Source organism: Anticarsia gemmatalis, chromosome 3 (assembly GCF_050436995.1).
Source record: "Anticarsia gemmatalis isolate Benzon Research Colony breed Stoneville strain chromosome 3, ilAntGemm2 primary, whole genome shotgun sequence".
NCBI classification, from domain to species: Eukaryota; Metazoa; Arthropoda; class Insecta; order Lepidoptera; family Erebidae; genus Anticarsia; species Anticarsia gemmatalis.
The window spans coordinates 5,197,767-5,221,489 of NC_134747.1; the positions used below are offsets into that span (position 1 = coordinate 5,197,767).

General features: G+C 41.8%; 2 protein-coding genes across 2 annotated transcripts; one reads left to right on the forward strand and one right to left on the reverse strand.

Annotated features, from left to right (window-relative positions):
* Positions 1-40: 40 nt before the first annotated feature.
* On the reverse strand, positions 41-23,723 carry LOC142987286 (uncharacterized). Its single transcript, XM_076135947.1, has 5 exons — positions 23,612-23,723; positions 6,588-7,580; positions 3,887-5,298; positions 3,404-3,581; positions 41-3,249 (listed from the first exon to the last, which is right to left on the reverse strand). Exons 2-5 carry the CDS (start codon positions 7,572-7,574, stop codon positions 694-696), a joined length of 5,133 nt encoding a protein of 1,710 aa, XP_075992062.1. The 5' UTR covers positions 7,575-7,580; positions 23,612-23,723; the 3' UTR covers positions 41-693.
* On the forward strand, positions 7,574-10,197 carry LOC142987288 (uncharacterized). The gene is made up of 2 exons (XM_076135949.1): positions 7,574-7,884; positions 10,024-10,197. Exons 1-2 carry the CDS (start codon positions 7,730-7,732, stop codon positions 10,187-10,189), a joined length of 321 nt encoding a protein of 106 aa, XP_075992064.1. The 5' UTR covers positions 7,574-7,729; the 3' UTR covers positions 10,190-10,197.

A 23,723-nucleotide genomic window follows, 5' to 3' on the forward strand; every position in this document is an offset into this window, starting at 1 on the left:
TTCAGTTTTCATTACATAATCATATATTTATAAAACATTTTGCACAACAGGAATGTGTCCTTTAGGACTACCCTAAAGTTTATAAAACTGGCACTATACAAACCATGATTACAATAAGGTATAAATTACTTATTCAGTAATTTTTTCATAAAAATATGTTTAACTTTTCACATAATATGTTTATCACTACTGTTTAATTGTATTGTCTGTTATTAGTACAGAGGTTCATTATTACTTCAAAGAAAAAGTACTTACTAATTTCAGATCATATTCAAATTTGAGAGTTAAATTGAAGGTTAGTAAGATTGAAGCTTGTATAAAAGTGGAATATTGTAATAATACATCATTATCATAAAATAGGAGCACTAGCAAAACTGGAAATTACTTTTCTATCTGACCTGACTTATTGATTTTTGCTGGTAACATTACTATATAGGTACTTCAACAATTTATAAATTAAGAGACCAATTGCAACACATTATTTTTAAAATTTTGCCTTTTTGTTATTTCAATAATAAAATCCAAAATGGCCAGATTTGCTATAATCTAATATGGCAAGCTATGCTTTGGTGAACATCAACATTTTTCATTTGGCTTAGACTAAAACTATTCTCATAAACATTTAGCTGTAAATAATAACTAGCCTACATTTATTTTCTACAACTTAATTTTACATACTACTAGTATAATTATTTATTCTACCAGCAGTTCCCCTGTCTTAATTTTAACAAATATTTTGTTATCGTTACACGCGAAACTTTTGTTTTGCACGTCTAGTTTGAGATCAACGGACTCGCCACATTCTTCTTCTAATTTAGTTACAGTAAAACTAACATCTTCATTGGCCACGAAACAATCTGGTATAAGAGTCTTGTGGTAATTAAAATGTGTCTTCATGTGTTCTCGTAAGAAATGTGACTGCACCACTACCAGATCGCAATGAGAACACTTATGATTTCCTCCGGATACCACGTCGGTTTCACCATGCCTTCTATAATGATTAGTCAATGAATCTTGTCGTTGATTTGTGTAAGGACATAACAAACACATATGCATTTTCCGTTCTTTAGTCGGCGAAGTTTCAGTAGCACTGACGTCCTTACCACAGTTATTTATTGACCGCCTTCGTTGAAGCAGTCTTAAAGTTTGCTGATCGCTGATTGAAAATTGTTGGAAATCACTTTTCGGAGGTCCTTTTGGCATCGTTTTAATAGCAAGTTTTATGTTATCAGTACTATCGTCATGTTTAACTTCTTCCTGATTTTCAGAAATCATAAAACCATTGCTGCCTTTTTTTCTTTCAGCTTGGGCTTCATCGTTCATTTGATGTTTTCTCATATGCTGGACATAGTTAGCGTAATACTTAACAGAATAATCACATAATTCACATTTATATCTTTGTTTAGAACCATGCAGTGATAAATGGATTTTATATTGCTCGCGTTTTTCAAACGCTGAGGGACATTTGTGGCATTTGTAACGTTTTTCTTTTTGTCGTCCATTTTTCAGATAAGTAGGATAAATAAATTCAGGATTGCCATGCATTAAGTATCCAAATTGCGGATCAGCTTGTAAGACAGGCGGAAAATGATCATTTGGCTTAACTAATTTATCTTTGTCGGTTAACACTCTTTTCTGAGCTTCAGTCTTCCTTTGGAACAAATCGGTGCCCGATAATGGGATGTTTTTATAGTCCATATCTTCACCGGATTCATAATCGCAACTTGTAGGTTTATTTTCACTTTCATGTAATAATTCGTGTTTAGCTAAGTTTCCTATGTTTTTCACGGCATAATTACATTTTTTACACTTGTGGTCGCCTTCACCTCCATGCAACCCCATGTGATAACTGAGAGCTGAACTTTTGAAAAATTTTGCGGGGCACAGTTTACAATAATATTGTTTTGGCACGTATTTTGATTCATTCGATTTCTTCCCAGCAGTAACATTGTCAACCACGTTGGGCGCTCCAATTATCCAACTGATTTCCGAAGTCTCCGGACAATGTTCAAGTTCAAGAGATGGCTCTCCATATGAAGGATGTGCGTTGTGAATAAACTTAAGCATTTTAGTTTTTGTGTGGTATTCGTCGGAGTGAACTGTCATATGAGCCGTTAATTCGCTTTCCTCAGGTACAGAAAACTCACAACTCTTGCATTTGTTCTCGTTAGATAAATCATGGAATTTGTCGTGTTTTTGTAATTCATCCTCTTCAAAATATCTTGCTGGACATTTGTGGCAATAGTGTAAAATTTTAATTTCCCTACTTTCGCTTGCTGCTCCTTCGTCTTTGCCTGCGTTGTCTCCATTACTCAGTTTGTCCATCTCTATAACTTTCCTAAGTTTAGCGATTTGCTCTTCATCTGGAATCTCCTCTTCTACGGGACAGTAAATGCGGCCGTAAATTTCCCCATGAGTTTTAGAATGTTCAGCAAGCCTACCGGCGTTATCACAAGTGAACTTGCATTCCAAGCATTTGTATATAGTTGTGTCATTATTTTCGAAATAAATACAATGAATTTTTTCGTGATTAGGTATCCTACACTTTTGCGAATTGACATATGAACAATATCGACACTTAAACATTTTATGAAACTCATTCTTTGCAGAGACCCAGACGAATGGTATTTCTTCTGAGAAGTTCGTTTGAGAATCAACTTTGCCTTCGCTTTTGTTGAGCGTGGATGTAGACGGATGGTCTGAGATGAAATCTGAGTCGAGTCGTTTAGTGACGATTCCATGAACTCTCAAATGCTGGTGAAGAAGATGTCGCTTAGACACGCTGTAATTGCATTCTGGACACTTGTATGGCGTGTCTGATGGTGTGCGGTGAAACTGTTCGTGGTACATGAACTGAGATTTGCTGTTTGTTTCATACGGACATTCGGTACATTTATGACGCTTGGTTGAACATACTGAGGACATCGTTGGTGGATCTCGAAATGGGGATTTACATCCCATGGCTTTTGCAATATAATCGTCCGGTTCAGTGATGCCGTGTAGCAGGAGATGTTGAGCCAATTCGTGTTCATCTTTTACGAAGTATGGACAAAAGTAGCATTTGAATATCGACTGCGGCGAAGGTTGATGTTGCTGAAGATGTGCAAGAAGCAGTTTCTTGTCACTTGTTCTAAACGGGCATTTGTTGCATGTATCATTGATTTCGTTCAAGTTCATGGCTGAATCAGGTTTTGGTTTGACTGTGGTAATTACTTTTATTACTCCATCGTGCTTCAAGCGGCAGTGTCGCTGAAATGAGAATAAAAATAATCGTCAATAATTTGTATAATTAGGTAAATAAAACTGGTATTATTAGACAGGAAGGCTGTGGCAAGAGACATAGACAACGTAGGTAGGTGACTATGAAATAAGGTAAATATGAAAATATGATTCATAATTATACCTGTATCACATGTTTCCAATTGGATAGTTGATGGCAGTGACCACAACGATACGCCAAGTCCGCTGGGTCGGGAGTATTCTCTGATTTTTTAGTTGCAGCTGGCTTATGCGGCTCTTCTTGGATGCCATCCCTGGAATGTTCACGAACGTGTTCTAGAAGAGCTTCTCTTGATGGGTCTCTGAAAATAAATTAGTTGAATTCATTAATTGCTTTGTCTGAGTGCCTTGTGGGGTTGCGTCTATTGATTTCAAGTTCTAGTCCATAAGGGTTTATTAAATACTGAAAATATAAGTTTTGTATGAAATCTACTTGAAAAGTAGAGTAGAGTTAGATCATGTTTGATACACATCTCGTCTTATCCTATCAAAAAAAGGCCAAAGTTCCAAACAATTAGGAAAAGGTATAAGGTACAATTTTACAAAAAAAAACTGAAACCTTAAAATAAGAAAGTAATAATAAGAAATACACTGAACGTAAACTTACTTATAGTTGCATTTTTTACATTTCCACAATGTTTTCTTAGGTTTCTTTACATCGGGATTTCTGTTATCGAGGAGATCGTACTTGTCTTCACTGTGCTGAGTCTGCAAATTGAGCGGTTGCATTTCATACTGTGTTGTCATAACATCTGACATATCATGGAATGATTCATCAATTTCCATCGATCCATCCACGGATGGGTTAGCAGCATCTAAATAATGGAACTCGTTTTCCCCATACTCGTTCAATACCGGCATGGCCAAAAATTTGTTATATTTACTGTAGTTCCTTCTTCCTGTTTCATCAGTCATAAGAACCTTTGCGTCGTTGTGTTCAGGATCTCTAGCGGATTTCAGTTTAATATGTTTGGTAATATCCCATCTCCAGTTCGACTTGTATTTGCAAAGAGAACACTCAAAAGGCTTCTTATTCAAGTGACCAACAATATGAACATGGAATCTTGAAGCCGTGGTTGAGAAGAATGGGCAATGTGGACATTTAAATACCTTCCTCCCGACCGCTTGACTCGGCGATAAATTCATAGTCTCATTCTCGTCGACGACCTCAACTTCGAAGCTTCTCCTTAATTCCGGGAGTGTAGAGTCGTCGTTTATATTAATGTCTAGAGGTTGATCAAATTTGTTACTTTCTTGATTGATATTGTTCCAAACGAAAACTACATTTTCCATAGGATGTCTCTCGATCTCTTTTTCTTGACTTAGAATAGATGTATCGTTGCTATCGTCATTTCTTGTTTCTGCTATGTTTTCGTCTTTCATCATTTCGCTCTTTCCACAAGTTTTCATGTGAATTAACAAGTCTGCACTTGATTTGCACCGATGCCTGCAATTTTGACATCGTGTTGAACTTAAACTTGAAAGCGACGCATTTGTTGTGATACGGTTCGATTGCGGTGAGCAGTTTTTCTCATGCACCGAGTGTTCTGATAGGCATTTGCTTTCAAATCCGCAATTTTTACATATTAGAGATCCTTCTTCTCCAGTTTCAGTCAACAGTCTTTCCTTTAGTCTGTCGAAAAATGATTCATTTTTCTTACGACCGCCAGTCTCCTTTGATGGATTACTAGCGACAGGAAACAAAGTTACATCACCAGGTAAATTATCTGGTTTGCTTTCTGAATTTGAGTCGGTCAGATCGACAGGGGAGGACTCCTTAAATTTCTTATGTGGCGGTTCACCTGAAGCGGTTTGCTTTTGATTGGGCGTCGACGTGTTCAACGGTATAAGTTGTGGTATTGGCCTCGGGATTTTTCTACTTTGTTTCTGATGTTTAGACTCATCTGAACTGTGGTTGGGGGAACTGTCTTTTTTATTGATGGCCTCAGTTCCTGTGCCATCATTGGAGTCATTTTTACAGCTGACTATTTCTCGTTCCGCGTATTGTAGACCCATGTCCTGGAAAGAGAATTAATACAAATGAGTAAAAAGTTCATTTTAATAAACTACGTATTCCAAGCCTGCACAAAATCCCTATTATGGTACTCATAAAAAAAAAAACAATTGTACTGAGTTGGTGTCTACCGAAAGAAGTGTGTGCAAGTGCTCAACTATGGAAAAAACGGCTTGGTTGTAACTATCACAAAGGCTGTTAAGATGCACCCCTGATTATCTAATGAGGCACCGCGGCCCTATACGACCAACGATCGATAGTAAAGTAATGTAATAAGCAAACTAAAATTTATACAATAATATCCAATCACTTAAATAAATATTATTTCTAGATTAGGATAAAAACACAGTTAAACAATAAGATCGTAAGGGAATTTGTATTTTCTGATTATAAATTAGCCTGCATTTCGACAACTTAGGAATCACTTTTAATAGAAAGATTTGCTTCCTGTTATCAAACTGTTTGAAAGTTAAGCTTCAGCTAGCTTTTGAACGTGAAATAAAGCTTGCAAAAAGTGAGTACGAACACTGACAGATGGCGCTAGAAATTCGCGATACGCCACAAAACCGTAACATAGGCATCGATGGGAATACGTTTCAAGTATCCATAAACAAGCCATTATAGTATCTAAGTCTAAGCAATTAAAGACCCTAATGAGTAAACTGCTCGTAACCGTATACGATCTATATAAAATAAGTTCGAAATAAAACTTCACGCTTTAATTATAACAATTATCTTGAGTTTCAAATTAGACTAATTTGTTTGTCTCTAATAATTTTGTAATTTTTGTTAATAGCCGAGACGTTTGTTTTTATGTTTTGTTTACATTTCTAACACGTGTTTATGTTATGTCAAACCGTATTGATGGAATACTAAGGATTTTTTAAGTTTCTGTCTGAAAGTTACCTAATCGATGTTTTGGTTTACTGTTTATTATGGGATACCTTCATAATGATGATAATATTCGGCAAACATTTATTAACATTATTTTGTAAGGCGTTTCATTTAAAGATTTTATTACTTGCATCCTTTTATGCTGTGATATAAATTATGTATGTCGTGGGTGATTACTACACCAGCATGCGAAGGAAACACATTCAAGCATTGTGAAAGACAGAGATACATGCACTAAAATCGTGTGAAGGTTGGGAGAAGCGATATGATGTTAAGTGCAATCTATGTGGCGTGATAACAGTGACAAGTGAGTGACGTCAGCGGGCACCGGCGGCGGCCGACGGCTGGCGGGCGCGGCCCCTCGCCACGCAACACGTATACATACACAACGGCGACTCACCGAGACCGAGTGTGAGGACCGCGAGTCGCCGCTCCCTTCTTCCTCCTTGGGGAGCGACGCGCTTGCCGCGTCGCTGTCGGCGAGGACCGTGTCGCTGGCGCCCACCCGGTTGCGACGGCGACTCGACAGCGATTGGCCCACTGGCGGTGTGTGATGATTCATTTCGTGCACGGTCAAACTCTGCTTGATGTCCGCAGTGAAGTTGCACATGGAACAATGAAAACTCCCAGTTCCACCATGATTCTTCATGTGACGGTCCAGGTTCCATTTGTACGGTGTGCGGAAATCACACATGGTGCACTTGATCATTGGCATCGAATGGTACTTGACGTGCTTAGTGAATCTGGCTCTAATGTGGGTAACGTAGGTACACTTATCACACGTAAAAAACTTTACGTTGCCCTTTGATTTTGGTAAGTTGGAGGGCGCTGCTTGATCTATATTGGCTTCACCCACAACGTCGATGTCGTCCATATTCTCTGAGACATAGTCGGGACCCTCCTCCACTTCCATCATCATATCTTCACAGTCCTCCACCTCTTCTACGAGATCTTCTATTCGCTCAACTGACTCTTGAGCATCGTGTGCGGAGGCCGCTAACTCTGGTTCTAATTTACCCGACTGCATCGATTTCGAGCTCCTCGTCTGTGATTCTATGTCTTCATGGACCATTTTTATGTGGCGAATAAGTTTTTGATGATGTTTGGACGCGTAAACACAATGTGGGCAATCGAAAATCTTAAGTTTCACAAAGTGAGCGTCACGCGTGTGAACGAGATAAGCGCGCGGGTTCTGCGTATAGAACGTGCACTTGGTGCAGTTATAGTTCCGCTTTATCTTGCACTGTGGTAACTCGAAATCTTCCGCGGCATCCGAGGAGGCCTCGGAGGACACGTCGCCGCAAACGCGGCCTTCAAGGTAGCGCCCGAAGACTGTCGCGACCTCGCCGGCTTGAGCGCTCGGCGGCGAGGACATCTGCTGTAGCATACTCCGCTGCAACAGAACAATGTTCGTTGTCGGTTAAACGTCGGAGGATGGCGCGCGGCGAGTGCGGGGTGCGCGGGGGTGTGCGGGGGGTGCACAGTGTCGCGCGGCGCGGTGCAGCGGACACGTGTGCGGAGCGCGAGAGCGTCGCCGGCTGAATGAGGCGCGAGGCGGCCTCGGCCGGCACTCAGGCAAGCAGCCGACAAGCGGCGGTGTGGCGGCTGGCGGCCGGGCCCGAGGGCGCGTGGGCGCGGGCCGGGCGGCGGAGGCTCCCACCGATGTCATGTTCCTATGTTTTTCATCCTCGTCGACGGTAAGGGGAGCCGGTACGGCGGTCGACCTCCACTCGGCAACGGTCTAATGACACTTTGTACTCTTACATGTTGTCGACAATATTTTTTCACGTAACTTGCGAAGTCCGACATCGTAACTGATACCTACATAGTGAGCATTGAGATGATGAAACAGGGTAAACATGTGTCAACTGTCTATTCTAATGACGGAAAAGATAATATTATTGTGAATAATTTCAGACATCATTACTCAATATACCTACTGCACTGATAAGTGCTAACATTTACTGAAGTAAATGCAACGTTGAGAAGTGAGATGGTTATAAATAACATGATAATCTAAACAACTTAGTAAGTAATTAAAGTTGCTCATAAGTGTACGTTAATTTATAAATACAACGAATTGATTAATAAGTATGTATTATATGAAATAATAAGCGTTGATGTCTTTTCTAAAAGAAATTGTCCTTCTACAAAATGTGTTTATGACAGTTTGGTATAAATAGTCGATTATCATGTTTACTAGAGCTATTGTTAAGCATTCCGCTTTCGTACGAGTTACATATGTACGGATTATTTTCAGTGTTTGTTAAATGCAGAAAGAGACAGATAGAGAAAGACAGATTAATTTGTAATGAAAGTAAATTGTCAGTTGCTGTTTTATATTTAGATGTTTGCGGAAAGAGAGTAAGCGTTAATCATAGTACATAGTAAGTGTGGGCAACGTTTGTTCTATAACTGATTAAAGCCGACGGTAGAAGCAGCTTGAGCAGAGTAGTCAGAGGCAGCTCTACCAGACATTTAAATGACAAACACCTTACAAACAAACCATAACCCTTCCTTTTGACTTACCGTAGTCGGATAAAAACAAGACCAAACACGTGATTCGAGCTAATATCAACTTTATTCACGCGACATAAAGTCAAAAATAGCCTGAATCTGAATTTATAAAACGTGTCTACGAAGCTATACGTACGGCGACATACCAACAGCTGTAGCATTTGGCAGTGAATCTTATGCGATTCTCGCTCTAAAGTTTGAGACATAGAGTTGAGTATCGGATGAAGAGGTTTTGTCAAAATTTATAACAGTCTGTCGTGCCTACAAGTATCAGTTCAATGATGTATTTATAATATAGTATATTTGTATGAGAAATGAGCCATGATCCGAAGTTGATTTATTGTTTGCCTTTGGGATTCGTCCGTGGGCAAAGGTGATACGTTGTTTAGAAATGCATCATATTTAAAACATTGCATATAGAATGCCAATAGTTCACGATAACAGCTGATAAGATCGCGTTGATAAATTCTGCGTTTTTCACAAATAATTCTTTAGTTTATGGACGCTGCGTATCTCCGTAGTAATTTATTAACTTTGGTTTGGTATATCCGTCTGATCCAAATACCATTTATCTCATGGGAATTACAAAATAAAATTATGTAGAGCTGTTTATAAGGTCTGTTTACACTATTACTTTGTGAGAAACAATAAAAATAATCACACAACTCTAAAGAGGTTGAATAAGATGTGATTGCGGATTTTTCAAATGTTTTAGTTGAGTATCTAGGTGCAATTATAATGAGTACGTAATAACGTATTTACAATATTGTAGAGTTTCTTGGTGACCTAGGGTGTGACGCACCGCACCGCATGGTATATCAACGCATATAAGTTTTATACTTAAGATTGAGCACGGAAAATGTTTTCCTTCCGCTGGAATAGAGCTTTGGGATATAACTAATATTAATATTGTATACGCACTTAGTCATGTTTTATGAGATAAGATAGTAATTTTGTGATATAATCACATCTGTTGATGATGCTGACCTAGTGACAATTCGTATCGTACAATCGTGACTTGATCAACATTATCGATAAACCTGCATACATGCATTTACAAAATAAGAACTCTAACTAAATTGACCATGTATGGATATTCTCCCAGTATCCATATTTGTGCGTGCTAAATAAACAATCACGGGTAAACGCGTTAACATTGTATTGTGATCTATTAATAAGTATATACTATGTAGTACAGTATCCTCCTACGTTAAGACATGTATGGCGAAATTGTGGTCGACTACCACGCCGTCGCTCAAAGAATTGACGAGAACGTGCGTGTATGAGAACTTGTTATCCAAAAGTGTTTGGTATTGAAGGGCAGGTGCGGGACGAGTCCTGGAGGACATGGCGGGCGCGGGTCGTCGACGCAGCGAGTCGTCGGGTCGCGGCAGGAAGCGGCCGGAGAAGGCATCCCAGGCCGAGCACAATGGAGGCGGCGGCGCGCCGCAGGGGGAGCCCTCGCAATCGATATGGCGTCGCTAAGGTCCGATGGCCGCTGCGAGCGGTTTGGAGCGCTGCAGAGGCGGATGCCCCTCGCCCCGCGCGGCCCGCGCCCCGCGCGCTCACCACACCTGCTGTGTATTTATAGAGCGGCACAGCCGGCGCAGTCCGGGGATGCAGGGATGTCGACTACCACGGGCGTCGACGTCTACCTACCTATGCGATGTAGGCACGCACGCAATGTTCGCACGCACGCCGCACGCCGCACGCCGCGCGCCCGGGTGACGCCCGACTGTTTATTATTTGTCACAATGAACATAAAAATAGCACCCACTCGTTAAGTAGCATGCTGAATACTGTTTGCAATGTCCCATACGACACGCGGATTAAGAGCGAGTCGCGGCTGTAAAGTGCGGCGCACGTGTAGGTAGCACAACATCACACTAATTACCCTTCTGTACGAATTAGAACCATCCGAAATAGTTATGCTGATAAATATAACGCGTAATGGCTCTGTGAACTCGCTGTTAATTCGCTTAAGTGTGGTCACATTCTTGTTATACACGTATACACATAAAAGTGTTGACGTACCCTTGAACACTTTTATGTATATGTATCCAAATACACATCGCTCTTTGGCTGAGCGATACATTTTAAGTCAGCAGTGTCGTATGCCTGACTCTACATATTATCGAAATGAGGCGTTAACATAATGTTGCAACAGGATCGATATACAGGCTGATTAATATAATTTGGGATTCAATTAAGACTGAATACTAACATACATAACTCATCAACATTTTGCGTATCAATAACGAATATCTCTACAAAAAAAAACGCTAAAGGAAAACATGCACGGTTACTCTATACTTTTATAAGACAAACTGAACTTAAAAACATTAATAAGCGCAACGCAGACATCGACTCATCCCGTATAACAGTCCAATATTTGTGTACAACGAAATGGGTCTCATGAACACATAATATTGTAATCGTTATGTTAATAAACGTCGTTCCTTTCACTCTCGTCTCGTTCGAGTTCGATTCCCGAGACAAGTCATTTGGTGTTATCGAGGACGCTTTTGCTTTCATTCGATGGTCGTGCACCTACCGTATTTTTTCTCATCTAACACCTATTATAAATATTGAGTCATTGATATCGTGAAATTTGTAAGCGAGACTTTTATCGCGTAGTAACTTTTGTGTGAAAATAAACTGGGTTGGTGTTTGTAAACAATTTTTTTGTTGTTTTAATGACTTGACCATACTTTTTGTGTTTAATTGTTATAGAAGTTGAAAACATTTTTGTTTTTAAAGATTTTGCACGTAGGCGTAGACTAACTTTAGATATACTTCGTATAAGTAAATTAGTGATTTGTTTTTTAATCGGTTGAGATATAGAACATTGATGATCAATCAACCTATTGGGTATAAAATGTTTCAAATTAATGGTATCAAAACAAGAAATGAAAAAAGACTGAACAGTTTTCGCTAGACATAGATACAGTTCTCCGTGTGAAAGATTTTTCATACACGTGGACGTTGCTCGCAGAAGGCGGCACAGAGTAAAAATCTATTTATTGTAGAGTCCTTATAAAGAAGGAATATTGCTACTTCGAGACAACTATCGTATTTTAGGCTTTAACCCTATGTATGTAATGTAAGGTAACTTCAAATTAAAAGTTTAGTTAATATCCAAGTATTATAAAGTTCGAGCTAATATCTAATGTAGAGCTACGTAAACGATAATAAGCTACTACTGCTATAAAGATTAAATAATTGTACAGAAAGACCTAATTTAATATTTAATTTTACTACAGTTCGTCAAAGACACAATGCAAGATTAATGTGATGATCATTATGGTTTGAGAATAGAGACCACGATCGATGCAACTTGATGGAAACGTCAAATAAACTAAACGCGCATATTAATAAAATTAATACTCTTGTATCTTATTATAGGTATCTGAATTTCCAAGCTAGTCACCTTTTAGGGAAAAACAATTGGCTCATCGCTTATAGTCATAAAATACTTTTGAAAACGTACCTATATTTGTATTTAAGGTATGGGTAGGTGTCGTAAAGTAAAGCATACTTTTGCCTGTGATTGTCAGTCGTAAGTATCGAAAATGTATGGGGAAAAAATCTCGCTAGGAGGTCTTTTGCCACTTTATCAGCTGTCAGCGTGCTTAGCAAGTGTCAGTACGACAGGACAAAATTACTATACTATTCAGAATTTGACTTCATTCTTCTATACTAACATTTTAAGTGTAAAAGTGTGTCTGTCTATAACGCTATCAGAGCTAAACTATAGAACCATTTTTGATTTAGTTGAAGACTCAAATTTAAACAAAGACTAGTCTTTCTGAAAAAATCTCTACGTCGCTGAAGGGGAGATGTGGTTTTAAACACGAGCAGACCTGCGTTGGTCAGTTAGTCGGATAATTTGATAGTAAAATCGGATCTTGGCAGCTCTGACAGTTACTGCCAACCAACTGTACAATGTAATATTGTCTAACAGTTCCTCCGCAACGTACAATTTACATCGCTTAACACGAATTACAAGTACTGATCGATACCACGGACGTTCCGACGATGTTCATGGAATATGACATATATCCCGATAACGGGGAACTGCTGTGTATGTGCTTTTGGTTTACTACATCTGAAGAGCTTAGGAAAACAATACATGAACTCTAGAACACGATATTTTTGCAATAAATATATTTTTGTTAAAGATGTTGATTCTAAAATGGATAGTGCATAAGTGTTTATGATGGGGGTCATAAGATGGTTTGAAATTGTAATTAGTAGCTGAATTATATATCATACGATTGCAATTATTGATTTACTTTAGTTACAAAAATCAAGCTGTTCCGATCATTGAAGAGCAACTATTTATGAAAAAACTGTCGAGGAATAAATATTATAGGCACCGCGTTACCGCTTGAATAATCTGTCTAGAAACTGCGAGACACTAACGTCATCGTTCCATCGTGTCAGTCCCGAGCACTGAACGTTATTTAAAGTGGAAAAATCCCGTGCATTTAATATCAGCAGTATATCACACGGTTCAAGGGAATACCCACACCACGGAAAAGCGTATTCACCACACACGTAGGATACGTTGTACTGGCATCCTATGCGAGCGAAGCCACTGGCGGAAGCTAGTTATACATATAACGCGTTTGCTTGACGCTTCAGCAATTTTCAACAAATTGAAGAGCACCGCCACTCTGAATCAGTCCGCTTAACCACAAGGATGGTAGGTAGTTAGGTACGTACAGTGAACTACAGTCGCACTGTACTGTATAGTGTATACGCGTGGTGTAGGTATACATGTGTCGGTATCGGCCGGTGTCGTCACTTGTTTGCTACGTTCTTGTAGGAGTTGAAGTGAGCTGAGTCGTTCATTCCAAGCGTGACTAACTACGTCGCAAGTACCTTGGTGCTGTGAACGAAGCGCTCACCTCGGCGTGGCCTCCACTGACCACTTCTTGAATTCAAACCCGTTTTTGTCCTCATGTAACTAGATCGAAAGAATACATTCCCTACCAAAACATGACCCTAATTGTCGAGAACTTGAAAGTGAAGCTATCGAGGGACACGAGGGACACCGCTCTACGTCAAGATAAACAACTTTTTTGACACCGTGCCCCCAACGGTGAGTCGGTGTCGTTAAAGCATTGGAATGTTTCAATAATAACTTGCTCCTATTATGATATTATCATGTTGCATCTGAAAATCTTGTTAACGATGACTAGGTATAAGTAAGTTTATAATCAATTGTCGTTTGTAGAGTGACGCTACGTGCGAGGATATGGCTCTATACATACTTATACCTACACATCACCTATTATGATGTTCGATAAGAATGCGTGCCGCGTTCTTGCCTTAAAGAGTGCGCGATGTTAAATCAGTGATCACTCGACGACCCATAATTATGCAGCGACGTAAGGCCGGCCTCCGTAATACTGCAGGACAGGAGATGGGTTTAAATTATGTTAGTTTATAGCGTCGGGATGGTGCAGCGACGCTGCGGATTTTGCGACGCAAATAATTTGCGCGCCAATTGACCTTTCGTCGGACGACGTCGTCGTCGGAGCAGTGCGGCGGCGGCGGCGGTGGCGGCGGCGGTGGCGGGCGCGGTCGCACCGGCTCCGTTCAACACGTGCTATATATAGCTGCGCGACAACACGCCACGCCGAGCGAACACCCGCCAGGGGCCGGCTACGTAGGCAGTTTTCCTTTATCACCCACCCGACAGCCTCTAGCCTGGATTTTACGGAAGCTTTGCCAGAGCCGTCGCCTCTACAGAGACGTAGGCGACGGGATGTCGACCCACACCACCCTCCCGAGATCAATACAGATGGTCGCCGCAAGAACACCCTAGTGTGGAGATGTATAAACCGTAGACGATCCTAAATAGGGTAAACTTTATAGGGTGCGACATTGTAGGTGTATGTGGAGCGGTCGTTTACAACGTCGCCGCGTGTTAATAAAACACGATGCAACGCAGAGTCATAGGTGTCTTGTAACCGCTGTGGTCAGCTAATGCTTGAGAGGCAACTTTGCACTCATTCGAATGCTGAAAGCGATAAACGACTTGTTTATGCGAAGATAGATATTAATGTGATGAGTGTCGCTAACGAGCATGACTGTCACCGGTCCGACTGGTAATTAACACGACCTTGAAGCAGGCTGCAGACTCGGTGCACGGCGCTCGCGTCGCATATAATGAAAGGATTGGTGCGATCGGTCGTCGACAGCCATCGTAGCAACAGTGTTCTCGAATGGAATTCGTACCGAGTGGCGGGTGGCGTGCACTGTGCTCGTTTAAAGATGGCTGCGATAAGGCGTAGAGTGACGCTCCTCGGGCGCGGGCGTCGTGTGGGCGCTGCGGGTGTGTGCGTGCGGCGTGCCGGTGTGCCGACGCCGTCCCTGGCGGTCCCGCCCCGCGCCCCGCCGCTGCACGTTCCGCAACATGTGCGGCGGCGACTCTGCCCTGCCTGCCTCTGTCCGCCATACGCCACCCAACAGCCGACCGCAGCCGCTCTCATGTCGGTCCTCCCGCGCCGAGGCCCGCTGATAAATGCGCCTTATCTAACCAGCAGATAGCAGAGGTGCTGCTCGCTCGTTTAGGTGTCACGGACGACGCGATCATCGACGTCGGCCGACTCGTGCATGAGCGCAGTCACGCCGACTTGTTTGTGTTACTTAGCGATTTACTCATTATGAGTCAATAGCTACTGTTTCAATAGCAAACAACTGATATAAAAGCATTTTGCACTCTACAACATACCACTTAACAGTACGTAGGTAGGTATGCAGTAGCGAGTCTGTTTGCGTCCACGACTACGAGTCACATTCACACTACACTCGTTTCTTGTATCGAAATGCTGAAGCGAATGTAATGCGCATCTTAGTCAATAAATAGTCAACATTCTAACAGTCCAGACCACATGTTGTGTAAGGAACCTAAATGACGCAAACTATGAGAGTAAAGCACCGTGCCTTTTGTGAGGTTTAGTTCTACGTTTTCTCTGCTTATCCCGAAATCGCTGAAAACGTAATCCATGAAAATTCTTCTGGAAAAAAATATGTATGTTGTGCAAATAGACCTTCAACATCCACACGTGAAAAAAAATGTAGAGACATCCACTACGGGCATTTGATCACTCTTTAAAAGCAAAATTGATTTGAATGTCACGAGTTTATGTTCAATGACAGGGCATCGTTACAGATGTAGTTTCATCGTAAGACAAACACAATGTTACATAATTATAAATCGATAACAAGTAACGAGAACACGTGGTCTGGCTATCTGCACTATTTATGCGACGAGTTACGATTTTTGCAGACGCAGAGATTGTTGTCAAGAGAGAGAGCGTAATACATTTACCACGCTTACCTACACACCGAGTGTATGGTGTAGGGAGTAGAAACGTAGGAAAGCGGTCGCAACGTGTCGCAAGAAGCCGTTGAAGTAACATAAGCGCAGCAAATTATCAGGGTCGTGCGACGACGCCGCCGCCGCGGGCTGCACGACCGTCGCTGCCTACGCGCCAACCTATCTAAATGTCCTACCTTTATACACTTATATACTTGATGCTCGTGTAAACAGCCACGCCGCCGCCGCGCGGTGTCTGCGCACCAACACGCCAGAAAAATACGATCACGGACACGGCAAAAGGACAGCCGCTCGACAATGCGACTCGACAACAAAGCCGTCCAACTCACGCGGATACTTCCCAGAAACACTGCCGCAGAACTGAAGAATATCTTAAACATTGTTTTGAAATCGGCTGCGCGTTGCATTGCACAGTGCTCCATTAAGGAAAACAGCCATAAACAATATAAGTTAGACACATTGAAATCTGTGTTGGTAATCATAATGCGACACAGTGGCCGTCGGTGGTCCGCCATATTGAGGCGTCTGCTTCGAAACGAGTTTCGTTGTGCGCAAGCGCAAGCAGGCAGCCGGGTGCCAGCTGCTCTCGTGTCAGGTGGTGCGTGGCCTCGCGCACTCGACATAAGAACTAGGTACCACCGCCACTTCGTGTTTCAGTTGGTATAACTACTCGCGATCACAGACGAGTACTAATTAAGGTATAGAGCGGAGTCAATTAGGTGACGGCACGATTGTTAACGATGGTGACAACCGCTGCCCACTACACAGTCACGAACGTTCATATCAATTTGCACCATACATTTATTTTAAAAACTGTTCGATCTGATATGGTGCTGAGCGTACGAAAGGTTCCGCTAATATAATAAAGTGATACTTTGCTTGTTTGTATGTTGAAAGAAGTGCACACTAAAACTACGGGACCGATTCCAAGAATCTTGCACTCTCAGAAATCTACTTTATTACTGAACTGAAAGATAAAGGCTGTCCTGTAATTCTTTTTCACGCATCAAGAAGAGAGGTGGCATCCATTATCTACACACTTAATTAATATTATTATAATTATAGAGCATTCTCTATAGGTAATTATAATAATATATAGTACCTAACACTGCATGTATGTCCGTTTGTGACGCTTTCCCGGATTAACAGCTTAAACGATATACCTAAGTTGATGAAATTGGCAAAGTGATAGACCATGGAAAAACATTATTATAATAATGATGTAGTTTTTATTTGGAAAGCCTGGGGAGACGAGTGAGAGCTGGTGCTAAATGTGTTTACTAATTCGTGGCTGTTTTACTAAGTATTAGTAGACATCGAGAGATAGTAACTAATCAATGTAACGTAATAAGTTGAACTTGAAAATTTGAGAAACAAGTAACTTTGCTTACGTGCTTGTTAAATAAAGCTGAAATTCAGCGCAAAACCCAGAAGTGAGTGAATAAATTGGAAACGTTTGATTTACAGTAAACAAAAGAAACAATGTGTCCGCGCTTAGGTCATATTTAGGTGGTGTAGTCGCTTGCGCAGTGAGGTCACTGTGAGGCGAGTGCGTCGGCCGTCCGGCGGCGCGGCGGCGGAGCGGCGGCGGCACCGAGTCGACAACACGACTCGTCGACGATATGGAATGGAGTCAGCCGCAGCGAGCACGCATATACTCCGTGCAATGCGCGATGTGATGCCGCCTACAAGCACCGGCTGCCTATCTGCGATTATTACGTGTGTAGTGTGTTCGATATAGCACTGGCACAGCGCGCCGCGCGTCTTCATTGTTGGCTGGATGCTCGATGGCTGGCGCGAACACGAACGACCTCTTTACGTTTCAGTGACATCGCGGACACGACTCCAGGGGGGTTACGCATTGAAAATGAAAGCATCCTGCTGAGCCATGCTTTACTTTATCTCATAAACTCTATACCTATGCCAACAAAACATTACTTTTTGGGGATGTGAGAGATTTTTACAGAAATTGATTGAAAATACATCATTCGCAATAATCAAACCTCGAACATTTTAAGTTAACGCAGAAATGATGTGACAAGTTGTCATAATCTTAGTGAATAAATACAGTAATTACGCAACTCTACCACTTCGATTTACGAATTCATTGAAAAACAAACGCGTCGTACTTAGAACGCCTACAACAGCCGAGGATTAAGAAGACAGACTCATTTACTAAAACACTACAACGTATCAATTTCAATTTCACGAGGAAAGACATCAATACCTAGTACACACATATACACAAGTTCATGTAAAACTCACAACAATAGGTTATTTTATGAATAGGTATTAAACTAGTGTTCAGTAGTAGGTATTGTTAAGTCCCGTTTGACTGAGCGATAGGTACGTGCATGTACATACATACGTGCATGCACGCTAGTCTTGTAGCTTCACAGAATCCTCGGCAAGGCTATCGCTGATAACGTTATCTCAAAGTGGCGGCGACTGCGGTAGCAAGCAGACCACAATATTGTGTAGGACCACGTATGTGTTCCTAATAGGTTTAATACTAATGAACGACCCCAATACGCTCAAATAAATCGTCAATATAATAAATTGTCTTTTGATCTATTCATAAGTGAACACACGTAAGCGCCTGAGCGATGCGCAAAACCAATGACCCTAACAGACGCACCACAATCGAAGACAAATATCCGATTCTATTATTTGCCGCCGAGCGCCGAGGTGTGACTATTTCCTTAGGGTTCTGTATAAATCACCGACTAAAACCACGTAAACAAAATGACATCTGAAATTCATGACTGTAACGGGTATGCTAAAAGATTGAAGGAAATCAATTTCGATTTAGGTACGCAAATTGAATCCCGTTACCCGAAACCTCTACGTCGCAAGCGTTTTAGGCACCAGCTAAAATTGTGTGCGCTACATCATAGCGGGTTTTAAGGGTTTAGGCGACGTGTCAAGGACGGCAACGATAGCTCTATGATAGGTAGGTACGAATACGAGGAAAATCTGCAAAGCAGCCCCCTGCCGCGCCCCAAGCCTGCGGGGAACAGCGACGGGAGGTCGACCGACCTCTGCTCTTGGCTATCTAAACCTCTATATAGGTAGGGTGTGTTCCCATCCCTAGTCGTGTCTAACATTGCTTTAGAAACCCGTGAATCCGTATAACAAGAACGGTACTCTGAAGTAATGTTTATTTCCTGTAAACCCATTACTTTGCTGTAATGAATATACTTTGGCATCCCATTCGACATTTATACCACGACATTTCAAGCTTGTGGGAGAAGTGCTCAAGTTTATTGCCTATGTTTATGTTTGATAATTTATATCATTAGATGAATTAATTTATACATAAAAGGGGCAGACTTTTTACAAATGTCACTAAGATTTTTAGTAGCTGCACAAACCTTTCGTTTAAGCTTTACTCATTCATATATAGTCTGATATGATATCAGTACACAAATCGTTGTTCGTTTCGCCTAAGAGTGGTATCTGCACAATTTAATATTTGGCAGCTATGTGGCGCTACCAAAGCTCTACATAGACAAAGTAAAAACGGCTTAGTCCCGCGAGACACTGACCTAAATTCCTCTTAAATAATAAGTACGCCGTCCAAACCATTCCTGGTACAGTACGGACCGTACAGCAGCTACAACCAAATCTGGCAAAACAGCGATAAAACTAACAAAATGTTATAAGTGCCTACAAGCGGAGTAATTAAAAGTAATGTTTTGGCGCGTTATCGAAATACGACTGATAGTTTTAAGATAGCAAAAGTTACACAAGAGTACTGGTATTATGTTATCACTCAAGTTAATCTAGTCACCGCGACATCTGAAACGTAACATCGTCCACGTACAAGTGTCGAGCATTTCGTAAAAATCAGTTGAGTCACAGTCATATGGAGTGCGCTCGATGGCAGTTAGTACTTAGTACATGTATGTAGTACATATCCAGTGCAAGCAGGATTCTGCCAGTGCAGTAAAACGAGCAAAAGCACACGCCAGCTGCAATGCAGCTGCCGCGCCCGACGCCGCCTGGCGCAGCCGAGGTGCGCTCCAACGACCTCACCACATAACAACTAAGCGAATTATACACCCGACTAATGCACGTGCAAAAAGTCCTTCAGATTCTATTTTACAATTGAAGTTATTGAGAAAACGAGTTTAAGTTACGAGTGACTAGAAAAAAACATTAGAGACGTACGTTCTAATAGATATCGAAGACTCTACCTTCTCTTATGGATTGAGACATATCTATCAATAGTAGTTAACTTCAGTAGTTAGTATGAATAAAGTCTAAATATAAAGGTCTTAATTCCGGTCTGTTCCGCACGTACAGATTTTCGGTAAAATATTACTTGTATCGTGTTAATAAGTTCTTGCAGGCACGCAACGTTGGAAACGTTGAAGAAATTACTTTTTCGAAGAATTGTATGGCGGCGGCGGTGACACGATATTTCTGTTAACTCACCTAAGTATGTACCTATGTACTTTAACATCAAGACATTTGTATGAAAAGTTAATACTGAACTTCGTAATAAAATGGAAAATGCTTTGGAAATTAGATGGGGTACCTTTATTGTATATGACAAGACTTTATTAATTTTTGGCAGTTTATAAAAGGATGCGGAACTCTCCTGCAATCGTAGATGTGCAAATGCGTACATATTATTTACTGCATGAATAGTAAAAAAATATGAAATATATAGTTCAGAATGCCAATTTTAAAGGCAAGTATAGAACAAAATTACATAATTTAATTCTTTATTTTGGTACCTTCTTTTCCTTCCTGGCTTAGGTAATGTTGCCAATGATTGGCAAGAAATGAAGTACCAATTGTTCCTACACTAGTACCTTCAGATAAATTGTCAGTTACTCCACAAAATGAAAGCATTTTCCTAGGAAAATCTTGTGAAATACTAGCGATAACTGAAATGACAAGTGATAGTAGATTAATAAATCAGCTCTACTGCTTTTCAGTACGACATCGCCGTAAGACATTGGACATGACAATCGTAAATAGACTCAATAGAAAGGTAATTGTATAGCAACACACCGGTCTTTATTACTAATTCACGCAATCATTTCCTTCTTCCATGAAGTTTTCACAATGAGTTCTCATGAAAAATGGTGATAAATCGTAAAGGCCGACGTTGAGACGGTTGAAGTACGTTAATTAATTGGCGGACGAAGTGTTACTTATAGTTCCCAACATCCATCATGTTATGTGCAGAATGTGCCCGAGTGTTGGTCGGATGGTTTTCCTTATTTTACTATCAAAAGGAATTCGTGTCATTCACCATTAGATATATTATACGGACCAGGTGTCGACGTATTGTACGCAGACGCATTTAGCACACTCGTTTCGACGTTTGGACACTCAACTAGTGTGATCTACAGTTTCAATTACGGATCTAACCTTCTGATTCTAGGCACCGATCGAAATGGCTGCGTAAGAATATTAAGTTGTGTTCGTTACCTACGCTACACGTACTTATCCACGTGTTGTTATTTCGTATACCGTTCGGCGTGTCAGGGGCGTATGCCAATGCCAACACGAGAGCTCGAATGTGCACTGATATGAAACAGTATACCTATGTGCCGATGTGCGCGGCGCACTACCGGGACAGATGCACTAATTAGTTTCTTGAACTCGACAGTTTTATTTACTAGAAACAACGGCGATGACTTAAGTGCCGGCAATAAACTGTATCGTCATGAGGCCCTCTGGAATGTGTTTACATCGGGCTTGCTATATTGACAGTAGAAAGACATTTACTATGAGTCACAGGTATACGTTATACTTTAGAACTCGAGGCTTGAACTCTAATTACGTTAATAAACGCCCTTACGCCCGATCTAAAATGTAATTTGCTTTTTCGGCAGAGCCGGTGTAAAAGAAGCAGATTTAGCAAATCCTAGTTGGTAGTCCCGGGTCGACTACTCCTGCAGGGAGCGCCGCCACCCCGGTGTTCACCCACCCTCCAACTTTCACTCTCTTGTGCGTTGGGGATCTCGACTATACCGCGAGTGCAAAACGCTATTAAAGTCCGAGGGTGCGCAAGGCGTAGTATCACTACTGTTGCTAGCCATAAAGACGAAAATGCTTTGGACGCTGATAGCGCGAGGTCGAGAACATTTGAGCGATGCGTCTAGGGCGTAATAAGTGTTGACACGTCGTCACGGAATACTAGGCCGTGTGGTGAATCACATAGGGGCGAAGTCCGCGTACTGCAAGAAGTGTTACACGCACTGTGTGCTGCTGCTGAAGACAACACCGGCGAGTACCGGATCCCTCGTCACTGGCCTACCCGCGCACATTTTACGAATATTTCATATTTGCCTGAGCCTGATTTAGGGACTCATTAGAGAATACTGCAATTATTATATTGTCTACTACCTAATGTGGCCAAGGGTCGTGAGTGTCACGATTGCGTCTACTAATTTAATAAACAATAACTAAGGAGATATTATAAACAAAGTAGTACCTATCTGAGATCGGTAGGCACTCTTGGCACAGTGAACTTATGTTTTTAATGTTAAGAACACTGTTGGCTCATTAACATGCCTTATTTAGTTAGCATTTAGCCTGTAATTGTAATCGCTTTGGGAATATTATACTGTGGGACGTATGTACTTAGTCTCATCGCATTACCTCATGACGTCACTTTCAATGGATCAAGCTTTAGTTTCTGTGCGCCTTCGCTACTTGTGGTTTCCCATTGAAGCTAATACAATTAGTTGAAAGAATGCTTGGTTGGGTTGTCGCGTGTCCTGTCGTAATGAACAGAGGGTCAGCAGTAGTCGCTGCCGGTTTACATAACGCTCAGTAAGCAGTTACAAATGCTAAACAACAATGATTTCTGTACTTTCCCATTACTGCAATAGATAACATGTTGTTCGAAGTAATGGAGCAAAAATCAACAGTGTTCCTCAGAAGGAGCATGTGTGTGTACTCGCTATGTACTGAAACAAGTTGCATTAAGTTCTCAAACTCTCAAGTGTTAGCAATTCATGTTGACAACCGATTGTCAGATAAGTGGTAATGCGCGGTAGCCAGTCTGATGTTGTTTTAGATAAAGATAGTTGCTGTCTGTAGTGGACGTCGCGAGTAGGTATCAATAGGTAATAAGAACGACGCAAGAGCAGAGCAAAGACAGAGCAGAGCCGAGGTCGGGCGCGCCCGCGTCGGCGGCGCCGCGACTCAGTTGTGCGACTCCCGCTGCGACCCTACGGCCCACGCGATAAGGCGCACATCGCCGCGCGCGCCCGCTGACCTCACCGCGCCGCCGGCAAATAATAAATATGTAACACTGATAAAAGCCGCAGAAGCGATGACCGGCAAGTATTTAGGGATTCTCGTTTGGCAAACACGACGGGTCATCGTGCCCACGGCGCCGCACCGAGGCCGCCAGGTTAGAAGTGGACGATGCCGGTATACGTCCACACCGGCTATTTGTAGTCACCGCCGGTGCCGGCACCGCGCCGAAATAGGCGGTCGGGGACGTCCTGCGGCGGTGGTCCGCGCGGCCGTCGAAGGAAGCGCAAGAGAGACGTAAGTCACGTGCGATAAGTAGTACGTACCTGCGTGAGGCGGAGGTGTTGCGTCGCGCGGCTCGAACAACACTCGTGTCGGTGGCGCGCGGCTGACTGGCGGGCGGCAGCACGGGTCGCCGCGGCAGCAGCGGCGGCCGCC